Consider the following 13498-nt stretch of genomic DNA (forward strand, 5'->3'; position numbering starts at 1 on the left):
TTTGTGACGTGTCAGGCATTGGTTTAGGCCGTGTGTTGATGCAAGAAGGTCGCGTTATCGCGTACGCCTCACGCCAACTTCGAAAGCATGAGGTTAATTATCCTACTCATGACTTGGAATTGGCTGCAGTGGTTCATGCTTTCAAAGTCTGGAGGCACTATTAGCTGGGGAATCTATGTAATATCTACACTGATCATAAGAGCCTCAAGTATATCTTCACTCAACCTGAATTGAACATGCGGCAACGAAGGTGGCTTGAGTTGATTAAAGATTATAATCTGCAAGTGCACTACCATCCGGGCAAGGCAAACGTGGTTGCGGATGCCTTGAGTCAGAAAGCGCACTGTCACTCAGTTCAAGTGGAAGATCCGTTGTTGTCACATCTTATGCACCCACTCGTGCTCAACCAGATTTCTCTGGAGAGTACTCTTCGCAATCGAGTCATCAAATTGCAGCAAACAGGTGTAGGCATCCACCATATAAAGAGGAAAATGAAAGAAGAAGAAACCAAGCATTTCCGGGTCGATGAAAACGGAATTCTTTGGTTCAAAGATCGACTCGTGGTCCCAAAAGACCGTGAGCTACGAAATCAGATCCTATCTGAAGCTCATTCATCCAAATTGTCTATTCATCCTGGTAGTAGCAAGATGTATCAGGATCCGAAACCTCTGTTTTGGTGGACAAAGATGAAAAAGGAGATTGCTGCTTTTGTCGCTCGTTGTGACAATTGTTGTCGTGTGAAGGCCGTTCACATGAAAGCAGGCTTACTTCAACCCTTATCAATTCCTGGTTGGAAATGGGAAGAAGTCAGCATGGATTTCATCGTTGGACTCCCAACTTCTGTCAAGGGTTACGACTCTATCTGGGTGATTGTAGACCGTTTGACCAAGGTTGCTCGTTTTATTCCAGTTCGAACTGACTATCGTCCACATCAATATGCGGAATTGTATTTCGAGCACATTGTTCGTCAGTATGGTGTGCCTCGAACTATCATATCAGATCGTGGACCACAGTTCACTGCCCATTTTTGGGAGTGTCTACATGAGCAGATTGGCACTCATTTGGTCCGTAGTTCGGCATATCATCCCCAAACGGCAGGCCAGACAGAACGGGTCAACCAAATCCTAGAAGACATGTTGAGGGCATGTGCTCTCTCTTCAAAGGGTTCTTGGGTAAAGTGGTTGTCGTTAGCTGAGTTCTCTTATAACAACAGTTATCAAGAGAGTATCAAGATGGCTCCATTTGAAGCCCTGTATGGTCGAAAATGTCGAACCCCGTTGAATTGGGTGGAATCCAGGGAACAAAGGTATTATGGCATCGATTCCATGAATGAAGCAGAGAAGCAAGTTCGTACCATCCAGCAACATCTGGAAGCTGCTCAAGCTCGTCAGAAAAGTTATGCTGAGAAGAGAAGGAAACCAATTGAGTTTGCAGTCGGTGACCATGTGTATATCAAGGTGTCTCCGATGAAAGGCGTACAAAGATTCGGAGTCAAGTGAAAGCTTGCACCTTGTTATGTAGGACCTTATCGGATTCTAGAAAGGAAATGGGAGGTAGCATACAAAGTTCAACTACTGGTTGAGCTTCGAGCTATTTTTCCTGTCTTCCATGTATCACAATTGAAGAAGTGCCTTCGTGTTCCGGAAGAACGAGTGGAAGTTCAGGATATCAAGTTGAAATCTGACTTGGGGTACGAAGAGAAACTTGTAGCGGTTCTTGACCGCAAGGAAAGGGTGACTCATAATCGTGTGGTTAAGTTCTACAAGGTGTTGTGGAGTAACCACGGGGAGGAAGATGCCACTTGGGAAACGGAGGATTATTTAAAAGAAGTTTACAAAACATTATTCGAAAATCAGTAAGCTTCCAAATCTCGGGACGAGATTTTTGTAAGGGGAGAGGGCTGTAACACCCCAGTGTTATGGTTGCATAAATCACATGCATAACATGAGCATCATCATCTACTCAAGCATATCATGATCATCATCTACCTTGAGCCATGTCATTCTATGCAAAAATGTGATTTAAGTTGTCTAAATAGGCTTCCTAGGCTTGTGTTGGTGTATACCATGTTTGTGTTTGTGCTCTATGCCTTGGTAATTAGTTGATCTATGCTTAACTCAACATTAGGAACAATGTTCATGTTGATCACTTCTCCAAAATAAGCACTTAAGTCATACTTACACAAATAGGCCCTACAAACCTCTTTGCTTAGGCTTTTAAAAAGTGTTTCATAAAATGTTTGCATGTCAAAACTTTATATAGCAAAGTTGTAGCAAATTTTATAAGGAACAAAAGTTGTTTTATGGCCATCTCATGAAAATGATCACATCTTGCTCAAAAAGTGCTTTCAAGGCAGATTTGGGTGCTGTTTTGGCACTTAACCAAATTTGGCTAAGTCCTGGCTTTAGCAGTTTGCTCGATCGATTTTGGGAACTTCATATCTTTCAACCTAGGCCGATCTGGCTCTTGCTCTAGTTGACAATGTTGTAGAACTCAGTTAGTACTCCAACTTTGTCAACTACATCATCTCCTAACTCGCTCTGGTTTGGGAGTTAATCTGCGTCGAAGTGGCTCTGTCAGTCGTGCATCATTTTCTCTGAATCGGACGCGAGCTCGCCGACGTCGCCGACCGGCGACAGAGCAACAGTGACATTTGGTGCCCGTACGTCGCTCCTGGCCGCGCTCGTCAGCTCCTAGCGCACGCATGACCTCCACGGTGACGCCCCGGACGCAGTGGACGCGTCCACTCTCTCCTTCCACTCACTCTCTCGCTAGAAACGCGGCCGCAGCGAGCTCAACGTCGTGAGCTCACTCCGGCGAGCTCGTACTCGCTCCTCGCTGCGCTGCTATCCACCAAACTGCGCCCACAGCTCCGCCGTGAACCGCTCTCCACTCTCCACCCGCTAACTCACCGTGAAACCCTCCGGTGAGCCGACATTCCCAACTTCCCCCAAATCGGGTCGCCGCGATCTTCTTCTCCGGCGATCTCAATGCCGAGCTTCTCGGAGCCTCTCATCTTCTCTGGTTAGGTCCTAGAGGTAGCTTAAGTCCTTAGCAAGCGTTTGCGTCACTTGGTGGACGCTCTACCGCGCTCACCGTCGCCGGACACGACGCGCAGCGCCGCCGTGTTTCCGCCGGAGTTAGGCTCTCTCGTGGCCAGCACCTTCTACACCGTCTCAGGCCAAGCCGCCTACCTAGGAAGCTTCGCCGTAGTCCGCTGATGCTGTAGGAAACCCTAGGTCGCGCTCTACCGGCCTGAGGGCTCTGGCGTAATGCCGAGCACCTCCGCCGAGCCGCCATGATCGACGGCGAGCCCCTTTCGGTGGCTGCGCCGTGGGAAAAAGGGGGTCAACCGGTTTGCAAAGGTCTGGGGATCACGATGGTGCCCTTGGTTTGGCCAGAGACCTCGCCGTCGCGGAGAAATCGCCGGCGAGAGTCACCTCGGCTGTGGGGAAGATGACCCTGACATGCAGGGCCCGCTGTCAGTGTCACCTCGCTTCCCTCCTTTTCTTTTATTCAAATCCAGATTTTTGGCTTTCTTTCAAAAATCATATCTTCTGTTTTTAAGATCCAAAAATTGTGAAACCAATTTTGTGAGATTCCTTGAGATGGCTATTATTTTGTAAAAACATAGAATGAACCATGTTTTCTGGGAAAAATAATTATTAGGATTTAATCTTGTTATTTATGAATAAATTCATATCCCTTGTTATACTGCTCATCTGGCTATGTAATTTGTATGCTAGGCTCTAAGTGACATGAGAATGCTATGATAAATATTTCATGATTTTTGGAGTACTATATCTGTGATATGAAATTTATGTTGATTCTATGGCTTGTTTCCTTATTTAAATCATAGTAAATAATTGGTGTCTATGCTGGTGCTCTACTTTGGTGTCAAACTTGTTTATGGTATTAGTAGCATGTAAATAATCTGAAATCTGTTGTTTGACACTATATAAACCATGTTTCCTAATTTGTGAAATAAGCACCTTGCCACATGTTAAATGCCTATCTTGAATTTGGCATGTGCAATTGCTTTGAAAATTTTATGGTGATGTCCATCTGCTATGCTTATGCTTGTGCAATTTTTGTAGATTTTTCTGAGCACTTTTGCTAGTATCTTGTAATTATGTCCCTTTATAGAATTAAATAAATAAATGCTTTGTTAGTAAAGGTTTAGAGGTCAACATGTGATGTTCTGGTGGTCTTATGTTATGTTTGTGCTTATAAGCCATGTGGTTGATACGGATTATGTTTTGGCTATGTCATTAAATAATTAATTAAAGGGTTAAAAGCTGTTCTGGACAGCAAGGGAGTAATTCAATCCTTACTTGTTGATAACTTGGTTTTCTGGAAGACTTGTCTAAATCAAATATGTTGTAAACTTTATGAGCTAGCTGTGGTTTAAATTTGGGGTCATTTGGCCCAGTACTTTAAAAGTTCTAGCTCTTCCAAGTTAGGTTCCAGAAATAGGTGCTCTCTGTTTTTCTGGGACAGAACCTGGAACTTTGTTTAAATGAATTGTTTACTCTATGACTCTTGCTGTGAGGTTTAAAGATGATTTGTAGACAATTTCATAAGCTTTCTAGAATGTCCTCACTCTTGTTTGTTGGATCTGTCTAGTATTAGTTATGACCTGTTTACTGAGCTGTTCTGTTATGGGATGTTTGCTGGTTATAGTTTGACTTGCTAAGTCCTGCTAAGTTAGTCATCCTTTGTGAGTTAATCTTAAAAGTTTACTCAATAAATGAGTGTCCAGTGAAGTCCTAATTGCATTGTCAAGTATTCATTCCCTTCTACTATGCACCCATTCTTACTTATCATGCATGCAATAGGTGCACCGGACGCAACCACATCGTTCGAGCTCCAGGTGAACCCCGAAGGCCAGGAGGGCAACCCGGAGGTGGTGGTCCAGCAAGCCGGACTCGTGGAGCCCGAAGAAGAGGTTTGGTGCCCTAACCATGAGCCAGCGTCATTCGTGAAAGGCAAGCCCCGGAGCATCCTATGTCTCCCTTTATTTTCGAAAGTTTAGTTGAATATGTTATATCTACTGATGCATTAAGTATAGGAGTTGTGATGAAGCCTTTGCTGCATTTTACTCAATCCTTGTCCAGATATCTTACCACTCCCTAGTTATAGAGTTAGGATCGAGTAGCAGCTTAGCCATGCTTTAACCGGTAGAAGTCAGGTGATATCCTGTCACCTGCGCGATATAGGGTCATGTCGGATCACGATAGACTATATGTGCTATCGTGGACGGAACCGGATTAATTTGACTTAAGTCGGGCGGAGTTTTGCAAGGTTGTAGTAACTCCGTCTGTGGCAGCTAAGGACCGACCGTTGTACGTCCTCTTGTCATGTTGAACGCATGCCTAACACTTAGTTGGCCGGATAATTCGTTCCGACCGCGAAGCCGAGTAGTATGACTCAGGCCGGAAGACCGGCAAGTATAAAGTGCGCACTACCGGAGGAAGTGCGGTGTGCGGGGGACCATTGGCGTAAGTCCAAAGCCAGGTGAGTTAAAATTCCTGACCTCCCTGGCAGAGTGGTAGCCCTGGGAGTGCGGCGCTGATCGGAGCCACGATTCCTGTGTCGTACCAAAGGTGACCCGTTGGCTCTCCGACGGGGGATGCTTGGGTGAGTGCTAGGAATACCCCTCCAGCTGGATAGGAATTCGATTCGAATCGCCGTCTCTCCCGGTTAGTGAGAACTTGACAGAGCAGCGGCAAACGTAGCATTCACTAAGGAACTTTGGTTCGTGATAACGATGATAGCAAGAAAGAGCATATGATGAACTTGATATGGTTATTAATGCTTGTAATAATCAAGTGATGTGTTTAGTACAGGTGCTAATCTAGTGGTAGGCTAATGAAGATTAATATGATGCTTTTACAATAATATAGCTCAAGTAAGCTTTTGGCAACTGTTGAGTCAAGCCTGCTCCACTTTATACTTAGCCTTGCATGATCCTTGGTGTCTTTTATGTTTTACTAGACGGGTAAGTCTAGCTGAGTACATCCTCGTACTCAGGGTTTATTCCCACCTGTTGCAGATGATATATTTTATGATGGCTTCTGCAAGACCTGTCTCCATCACGCTGGGGATGAGGACTAAACCGTTGGGCATGGTTCTCTAACTACTTCATACCTGTTGCTTTTGGATGGATGGCATGAGACCCTGGCTGAACAAGAACTTATGAAATGAACTTTGGAAAGTATGTGTAACTATTTTGCTTCCACTACTGCAAACTTGTGTTGTAATAACAAAGTAACTCCGATGTGGTGCCACTTCGACGGCAATGAATGACTATGTAACATCCGCAGTGTTGTGTTGAACTATTACGATCTTGGTTTGTTGCAAGTTGGTTTGAAGTCCTTCGTGATTTCAGTTGACTACCAGGATTATATGGGCTCAAGTTTGGAAACTTGATTGCTAGTCGATCGTTTCTACACTTGAACTCTTATAATTTGGTCGGTTCTGTGACAGTGATCTGTAGCTCACTTGATCAGTGAGTGTGGTTTGTGTGGGGAATAAACTCGCCAGCTGGTTAGAAATCGATTCGAATCGCCATCGCTCTTGGATAGTGAGCACTTGATATGAGCTTCGTCCTCGTAGTAAGGATTATGGAACACTAGGGTTATAATGATAAATGATTTCATGAATGCTATGATGAGGTACCATCATATTATTACATTTGTTTGCCATAATGCAGGTGCAAACCTAGATAATAGGTAATGACACTTTCCAACTTGAGCTAATTAAAAGAAGAAGGATTCCTTTAGGATATGTTTAATAGAATAGTGCTTTTATGCAAAAAGTCTCAGCTACCCCACTATATAGCCTTCATGATCCTTGAAGAGTCTTTATTTTTGGTTTATGACGGGTAAGTCTAGCTCAGTACATTCTCGTACTCAGGGTTCTACTCCCATGTTGTTTTGCAGATGGTCAAATGTATTATGGTTATTGCATCCTCTGCTTGTACCCAGCGATGGGCGATGACTAGACCAAGGACGATGGTCACTCTACCTTCTCTTTTGCTTTTGTGGGAATGACTAAACTATGGCACTGTATCAGACTAAGTATGTGTGTGTTATTTTCGAACTATGAAGCTTCTGCTACTTGAGAACTTGGTTTGTAATAATTTTAAGAACTCCGATGTACTTTATGAATGTTGTGATCTGGATGTAATTGTGGATGGTGACCGCTGAACTTATTACGATCTTGGCTGTATGTATGAGTTGTGGTTTGAAATCCTTCGAGATTTCACGGACTACCGGGATTATATGGGCTTAAGCTCGATGGTTCGACTGTGTAAATGGTCACTATTGAGCTTAATCTCTTATAATTTGGGCGGTTCTGTTACAGCTGGCGTCGGAGCAAGGTTTAGCGAGTTACTGTTCATAAGTACGTTCTAAACTAAACTTAAACCGGTTTAATAAAAGTTTTTTATTAATTAATGATAATCAAGGTGTCAAACTAAGTTTTTGGAAAACTATCTAGTGTGCCATGGTCATATCCTTTATGCCCAGTTAAGGACCCTAAGGTGGCTAGTTAAGTACTGACTTGGGGGTTAATGCATCATATTTCTATTTCGTCGCTCATACGGCGTGCAATAGTATGAGTACCATTCCTTTGAGTGGTGATGTAAGGATCAATTCTTCCTCTACGCCAAGGTAAGTGGGAGCTGTGAGAGCATGATCAGATACACTGCCGATCTAGGGGAGTGTTGTTAGGTGCTGTGTCATGCACACATGTTTGGTGTGCCTGGGAACAGTACCGCATGTTGGGATATTCCGTCCTGAGAGGCGATGCCGTCACTAGGGCGATGATGTGGGTAGTAGCACACCATATGCATGGACGGGGTGTTTATGTGTGTGGGGTGTATAGTTTTAAATTCTTGTTCTGCATGTTCATACTGTGGTTGGGCTGAAATGAGTTTTCTGCAGGTACCCTAACCACGTTCCCGCCTAGCACGCTAGTTACGTTATGAGAGAACGTGTGTGCCACCGCATATACCGACTAGTGTTAACTGTTGTTTCTAAGTTTGTGAGATCGTAAGTTCGTGCATGCATCATGTTCATTTCATATCAGTGCTTACTTCCTCCCCTTAATTCAATCTGTCCCAATTCCAAGTATAATAATAAAAGATAATTGTTGGCGGTTCTTAATAACATATTTACCCCGCCAACATAGTCCATGCAAAGAAAGAAAAGCATGTATTTTACTCACATATACTTATTAAATGCTTACCAAGTTCCACATGTAGTGCAAGTTGTGTTTTGCAGATCATATACAGGCATACAGGTGGAAAGCAAATAAAAAGGCGCAATCCGACACGTCAAAAATGCGCAAATAAACAAGTACCCAAAAGCCCAATACAGAAGTGCATCAATTTGCAGGTGGATCTGGACTCAGGGGCCCGAGAGGAAGGCAACGGGCTTCGGGCCGGGGCCAGCGGGGCCCACCAGGGGGCGGCTGCCCCCTAGGGTCGGCCGACCCTGACCCAGCCCATCTTGGCACCGCCTTTCGTAGAGGCGGTGCTGAGCCTATCCTCTCGCAGTCCCCGCGTGCAAATTACAGTTTACACCCTGGGGAACCGACCTTCCCCACCGATTTAAGGAGGGGGAGAGGGAGGCTCCATTCATCTCATCACATTCACAATCAACACTCCACCTTCAAGGCACTTGGGCACTACCTCTTCTTAGTTTTTTCCTTTTAGCTTTTAGAGAGAGAGTTGGGTGAGCTATCAAGGAGGGCTTGGCTCCTTGGAGAGAAACTTGGGTATGAATAAAGAATATCTTTACTCCAAGTCCATGCCTTATCATGTCCGATATAGTTCTTCGTATGAACTAGAGTATAGTTCTTATGCTATGGTATATGACATAGATCATAGGCCCTGTTTTATGATGCTAGCATAGGAACTAGAATATAGTTCTAGTGAAAATGATATGACATACAATTTAGTATATAGTTCTTATAGTATAATGCTACCCTAGGGCTAGTAGTGTATTATATGAACTAGTGCTAAGTGTATGTTGTATTATTCTCACTTAGGACTTTAGTCTAATTGCTTCATGTGAATTAATTGCCTAGAAATAGCTTTGTGTGAAGATGGGGGTTTATCATGCTCTTTTGAGTAGGCTCAGGCTTCTTACCTGTCGATCCGTAGGGTCGGGGACCCGGGGGAGTCCGAGTAGGTTCTTTGCATGTAAGCATGGTGCTTGGGTGTAAAGGCCGGGTAAATGCATTGTCCTAGTCCACGGTTGAGGGGATGGCGGCAGGTGGTGACAGCCCTGTCCGTCCTTGGCATTCCCCCACGTTCGGCTAGGGTGTAGGAGTCTAAATAGTTGCGGAGGTTGCTGGCAGACCAGTACTCGCGTAACCTCCCAAACCATCTAAACACAGGACTAGATCTAAGTAGTATAATTACATGATTAACTTGTTCTATGACATGACCTGTATCTAGGACCACACCTGCTCCAATAGGTTGTTTGTTTATTCTTTGATTCAATTCATTCTTTTAGTCTCTTTTTATTTCTTAGCCCATATGCCATGCCTAGATTGTTATGGATCACTATTCTACATATAAATGTTTATCACCTGCTGTGACCTTTGATTCCATTATTGCTATCATAATTACTTTGATCTATGCTTATCTTAGAATCCTTAACATATTAAGCCTTCCTTAGAGCGAACCTATAAATACGACACTCGGTAAATCCCTGGGTTGAAATGCTACACGATAATTCCCGTCCGCTTGCGGTACTTAAACTCCAAACCTAAGGAACTATCGCCCCGGTATATACTTAACACTGTTGCTAGACATGCGCTGAGCTAGTGACTTGTTAAGGAATACCAACATGGCAATCCTAGTGCCACTACCATGATTAAGAACTGGAACCCTACCCTAACGGTAATAAGGCGCCGTTATCGGGAAGGTAGATCTAGCTTCCTATTCAAGGTGGTGATACTACGGATCTACCAATATAACACTGCCAATGTCATTATCATGAGTAGAGCAGAACCCTATTCTAGGTAGCGACGCTAAGAAATGCTAACAAGCATTTCTGGCACCGTTGCTTAGGATAGATTTATAATCTAATCTTGGTGATTGCATTAGTAAGTGTTATCACGACATTTCTAACATCGTTGCTGAGGACGGATTAAACCCTGTTCTTAGTGATGACGTTATGAAATGCCAACAAGCATTTCTGGCGCCGTTGCCGGGGAAGGCTAATATGAAAATGATTCTAGATAAATATAATCAAGTAATCTGATGTGCGTAATGAGTCAATTGTTATGCAGGCTAACTCTGCCTGTTTTCTCCCTGTTGTGGATGAAACAGGAGCAATAGTGTATGCCTGGTTTCTCTTTGCCGGAAAACTACATCTCCGATCCCGAGGCACTCCTAAGGACTAGACGGTCTCGAACCGTTTCATCTTCTGCTACTCCACCGACAAGTGAACCAGCCGGTACCGCACCAACCCCGAACGAACTCATGGCCACCGAGAAGACACTCCGCGAGTTCTCTGTGCCCGCTGTCACCAACGTGGCCACTGGCCCCGCTATTGACACGGCCGGCAAGAACTTCGAGCTACGCACCAGCCTGATCACCATGGTGCAGGCGAGCCCATTCTGTGGCTTACCAAGCGAGGATGCGAATGCACACCTTCAACACTTCCTCGAGCTATGTGACACGATTGTCATCAAGGACATCACTCCTGATGTCATTCGGCTCTGCCTCTTTCCTTTCTCCCTCGTGGGGAAGGCGAAGAGGTGGTTCTATCAAGATAAGGAAGCTGTCACCACGTGGGAAAAATGCTCCACGGCATTCCTCGCCAAGTTCTTCCCCATAAGCAAAACCAATGCTTTGAGGGGAAGGATTGCCAGTTTTCAACAAAATGCCAATGAAACAATCCCTGAAGCATGGGAGCGGCTAGAAGAGTACATCCTAAGCTGCCCCCATCACGGCATGGAGAACTGGATGGTGCTCCAGAACTTCTACAATGGGCTCATGCCCATGTCGAAGGGACACCAAGACGCCGCCACTGGAGGCGCGTTCCTATCACTTACCACCGCCGGGGCCAAGGCCCTGATCGAGAAGATGGTAGAACACCAGAGCTTGGGGGAGGACAGAACTCAACCACCAGCTGCCAAAACACAAAAAGGCATGCATACCGTGAAGGAGACGGATATGCTTGCCGCAAAAATAGATTTATTGATGAAGCAACTCACCGAGAGGAACCAAGAGAACCCCTCGAACTCGGTGAAGGCCATAGACTCACACACGACGTGCGAGGTCTATGGAGAAGTTGGCCATTCGGGGAATGATTGCCCCGAAACCCGTGAAGACGCTGCCTACATCAACAACGGGTTCCGCCAACAAGGAGGCGCCAACCAAGGTAATGGTTGGAATAATCAGTCACGCTCTTCATTCCAAGGTAATTCAAGTTTTAATTCGAACCAACCTTCATTAAAAGACTTAGTTCTTGGACAGGCTAAAATAAATGAAAGCTTATCCGAAAAGATGCTGTCCAACGACAAAATTTTAGAAAACGTAAATACAAAATTAGAAAACTTGACTTCTTCAGTTCATAATCAACTGAGCTTTAATAAGATGCTTGAAACACAAATAGCTCAGATAGCTGCTGCCCTTCCAACTGAATATAAAAATAATTCTGAAAATGTAAAAGCGGTGACCACGAGGGGTGGTAAGACTACTCGTGATCCACCGAACCCTAACGCTGATGCAGGGAAGGACAAAGAGCAACAGGAGATAACAAAGAAAACCCAAAAAGATGTCAGACCAGAAGAAGAGGAAATGGCACCAAAAGACCCATTGGGGTACACGAACACCACGTACCTGCAATTTCCCACAAGAAATAGAAAACAAGCTGTGGATGATCAATGCACTCGCTTTGTTGAGATGATCAAGAAGATACATGTAAGCGTTCCTTTGATGGACGTTCTACATGTACCTTCTTATGCCAAGTACATCAAGGATATAATCAACAACAAGTGCCCACTACCATCCACTGAAACAATTAAGCTGACGGAAGAGTGTAGCGCTGCTATACTCAACCGTCTCCCGGAGAAGAGGAAGGACCCGGGGTGCCCTACAATCACATGCTCAATCGGAACTCAGCGCTTTGATCATGCGCTATGTGATTTAGGTGCAAGCGTAAGTGTGATGCCTAAAGTTGTCTTTGACCAGCTCAACTTCACTCAACTCAAGCCAACCACGATGACTCTCCAACTGGCCGACTCATCGGTCAGGCATCCAACGGGAATAGCCGAAGATGTACCAGTACAAATCAGAGGACTGTTTGTTCCCGTGGACTTTGTGGTGCTTGATATGGAGTTAACCAAGGAATCACCATTGATCCTTGGGAGACCCTTCTTGAGCACCGCAGGAGCACAGATTGATGTGAAGGAAGGAAAGATCAGTTTACACATCAATGGGAAGGAGGAGAAGTTTGAGTTCAAACCAAGGCATCAAGAGCAATGCTCAATGATCCGGGTTAGATATGGACCAAATAAACAGATAAAAGAGGTGCAGATATAGCCTAAAATTATTTATAGCATCTCTAAATCAGTAAAAAGACCTACACAAAAGCCGGAGCAAAAGAAAAAGGCAGCTCCCAAAAAGAAACATGAGGAGCAAAATAAAGCTTGTAAGCAAAACAAGGCTCCAGAAGAAAAAGAGAGTCCCCTTCCACCAAAGAAGGTATGGAAGGAGATCAAAAGGCCACCACACCACCAAAAACCAATCAGATGAAGTGGAGGCCAAAGAAGGAACAAGCATCTCTGTCCACTTCTCCCAGACAAGGAGATCCATCACCAAGCACGGGAGAAAAAGGTCTTGCTCACCAGACCTAAAAAGGTAAGCCCTGAAAAAAATAAAACAATAATAATAATAAACACCGGCCAGAAGCTAGCTTGGGGGAGGACCCCCAATCCCGAGGTTATCTGCATTGCATATTTATTTTCATGCATCCTTAATTTTAAATTAGCATGTTTACTTTATGAAATTTCCATGTTTTAATGCATATAAAAAAATGAAAAATGCTAAAAAGACAAAAATATAATTCCACTCTTATATGTGATGTAAGATATATGCTTCTTCCTTGTTGAAATGATGAATAGTTGCTCTATCGTAATTTCTTTCCAGTATCTAGTTTCAACCTTGAATTCTCCAAATTAATAAAATGATTAAATGCGTGGGTTGCAAAATGCTCAATCTAAAGTCTAAAGTAATTAATGGATATATTTGTGATGATCTGAGCTGCTAGTATCCTGTTCTAAACAACGCTAGAGTTCTAGAGTTTTTATAAAAATAAAATAATCACATTGAGTTAGATTAAGCTTTGTTGACCCTTTGAGAGGTTGTCATACCATTGAAAACAAAAATATTTCATTATGTTATCATCTCAAAAGTTTGTTAGAAGGCATATGGCTATGAAAAAGAAAAAAAAGCATCCGAGGAAATAAAAAG

The 13498-nt window shown here is 44.0% G+C and overlaps 1 protein-coding gene across 1 annotated transcript; it reads left to right on the top strand.

Moving 5' to 3' along the window:
- On the top strand, positions 10502 to 12568 carry LOC110432656. The gene is made up of 3 exons (XM_021453432.1): positions 10502 to 10892; positions 11217 to 11405; positions 11640 to 12568. The coding sequence occupies exons 1-3, from the start codon at positions 10502 to 10504 to the stop codon at positions 12566 to 12568; spliced, it is 1509 nt and encodes a 502-aa protein (XP_021309107.1).

This window comes from Sorghum bicolor, chromosome 2 (genome assembly GCF_000003195.3).
Source record: "Sorghum bicolor cultivar BTx623 chromosome 2, Sorghum_bicolor_NCBIv3, whole genome shotgun sequence".
NCBI lineage: Eukaryota > Viridiplantae > Streptophyta > Magnoliopsida > Poales > Poaceae > Sorghum > Sorghum bicolor.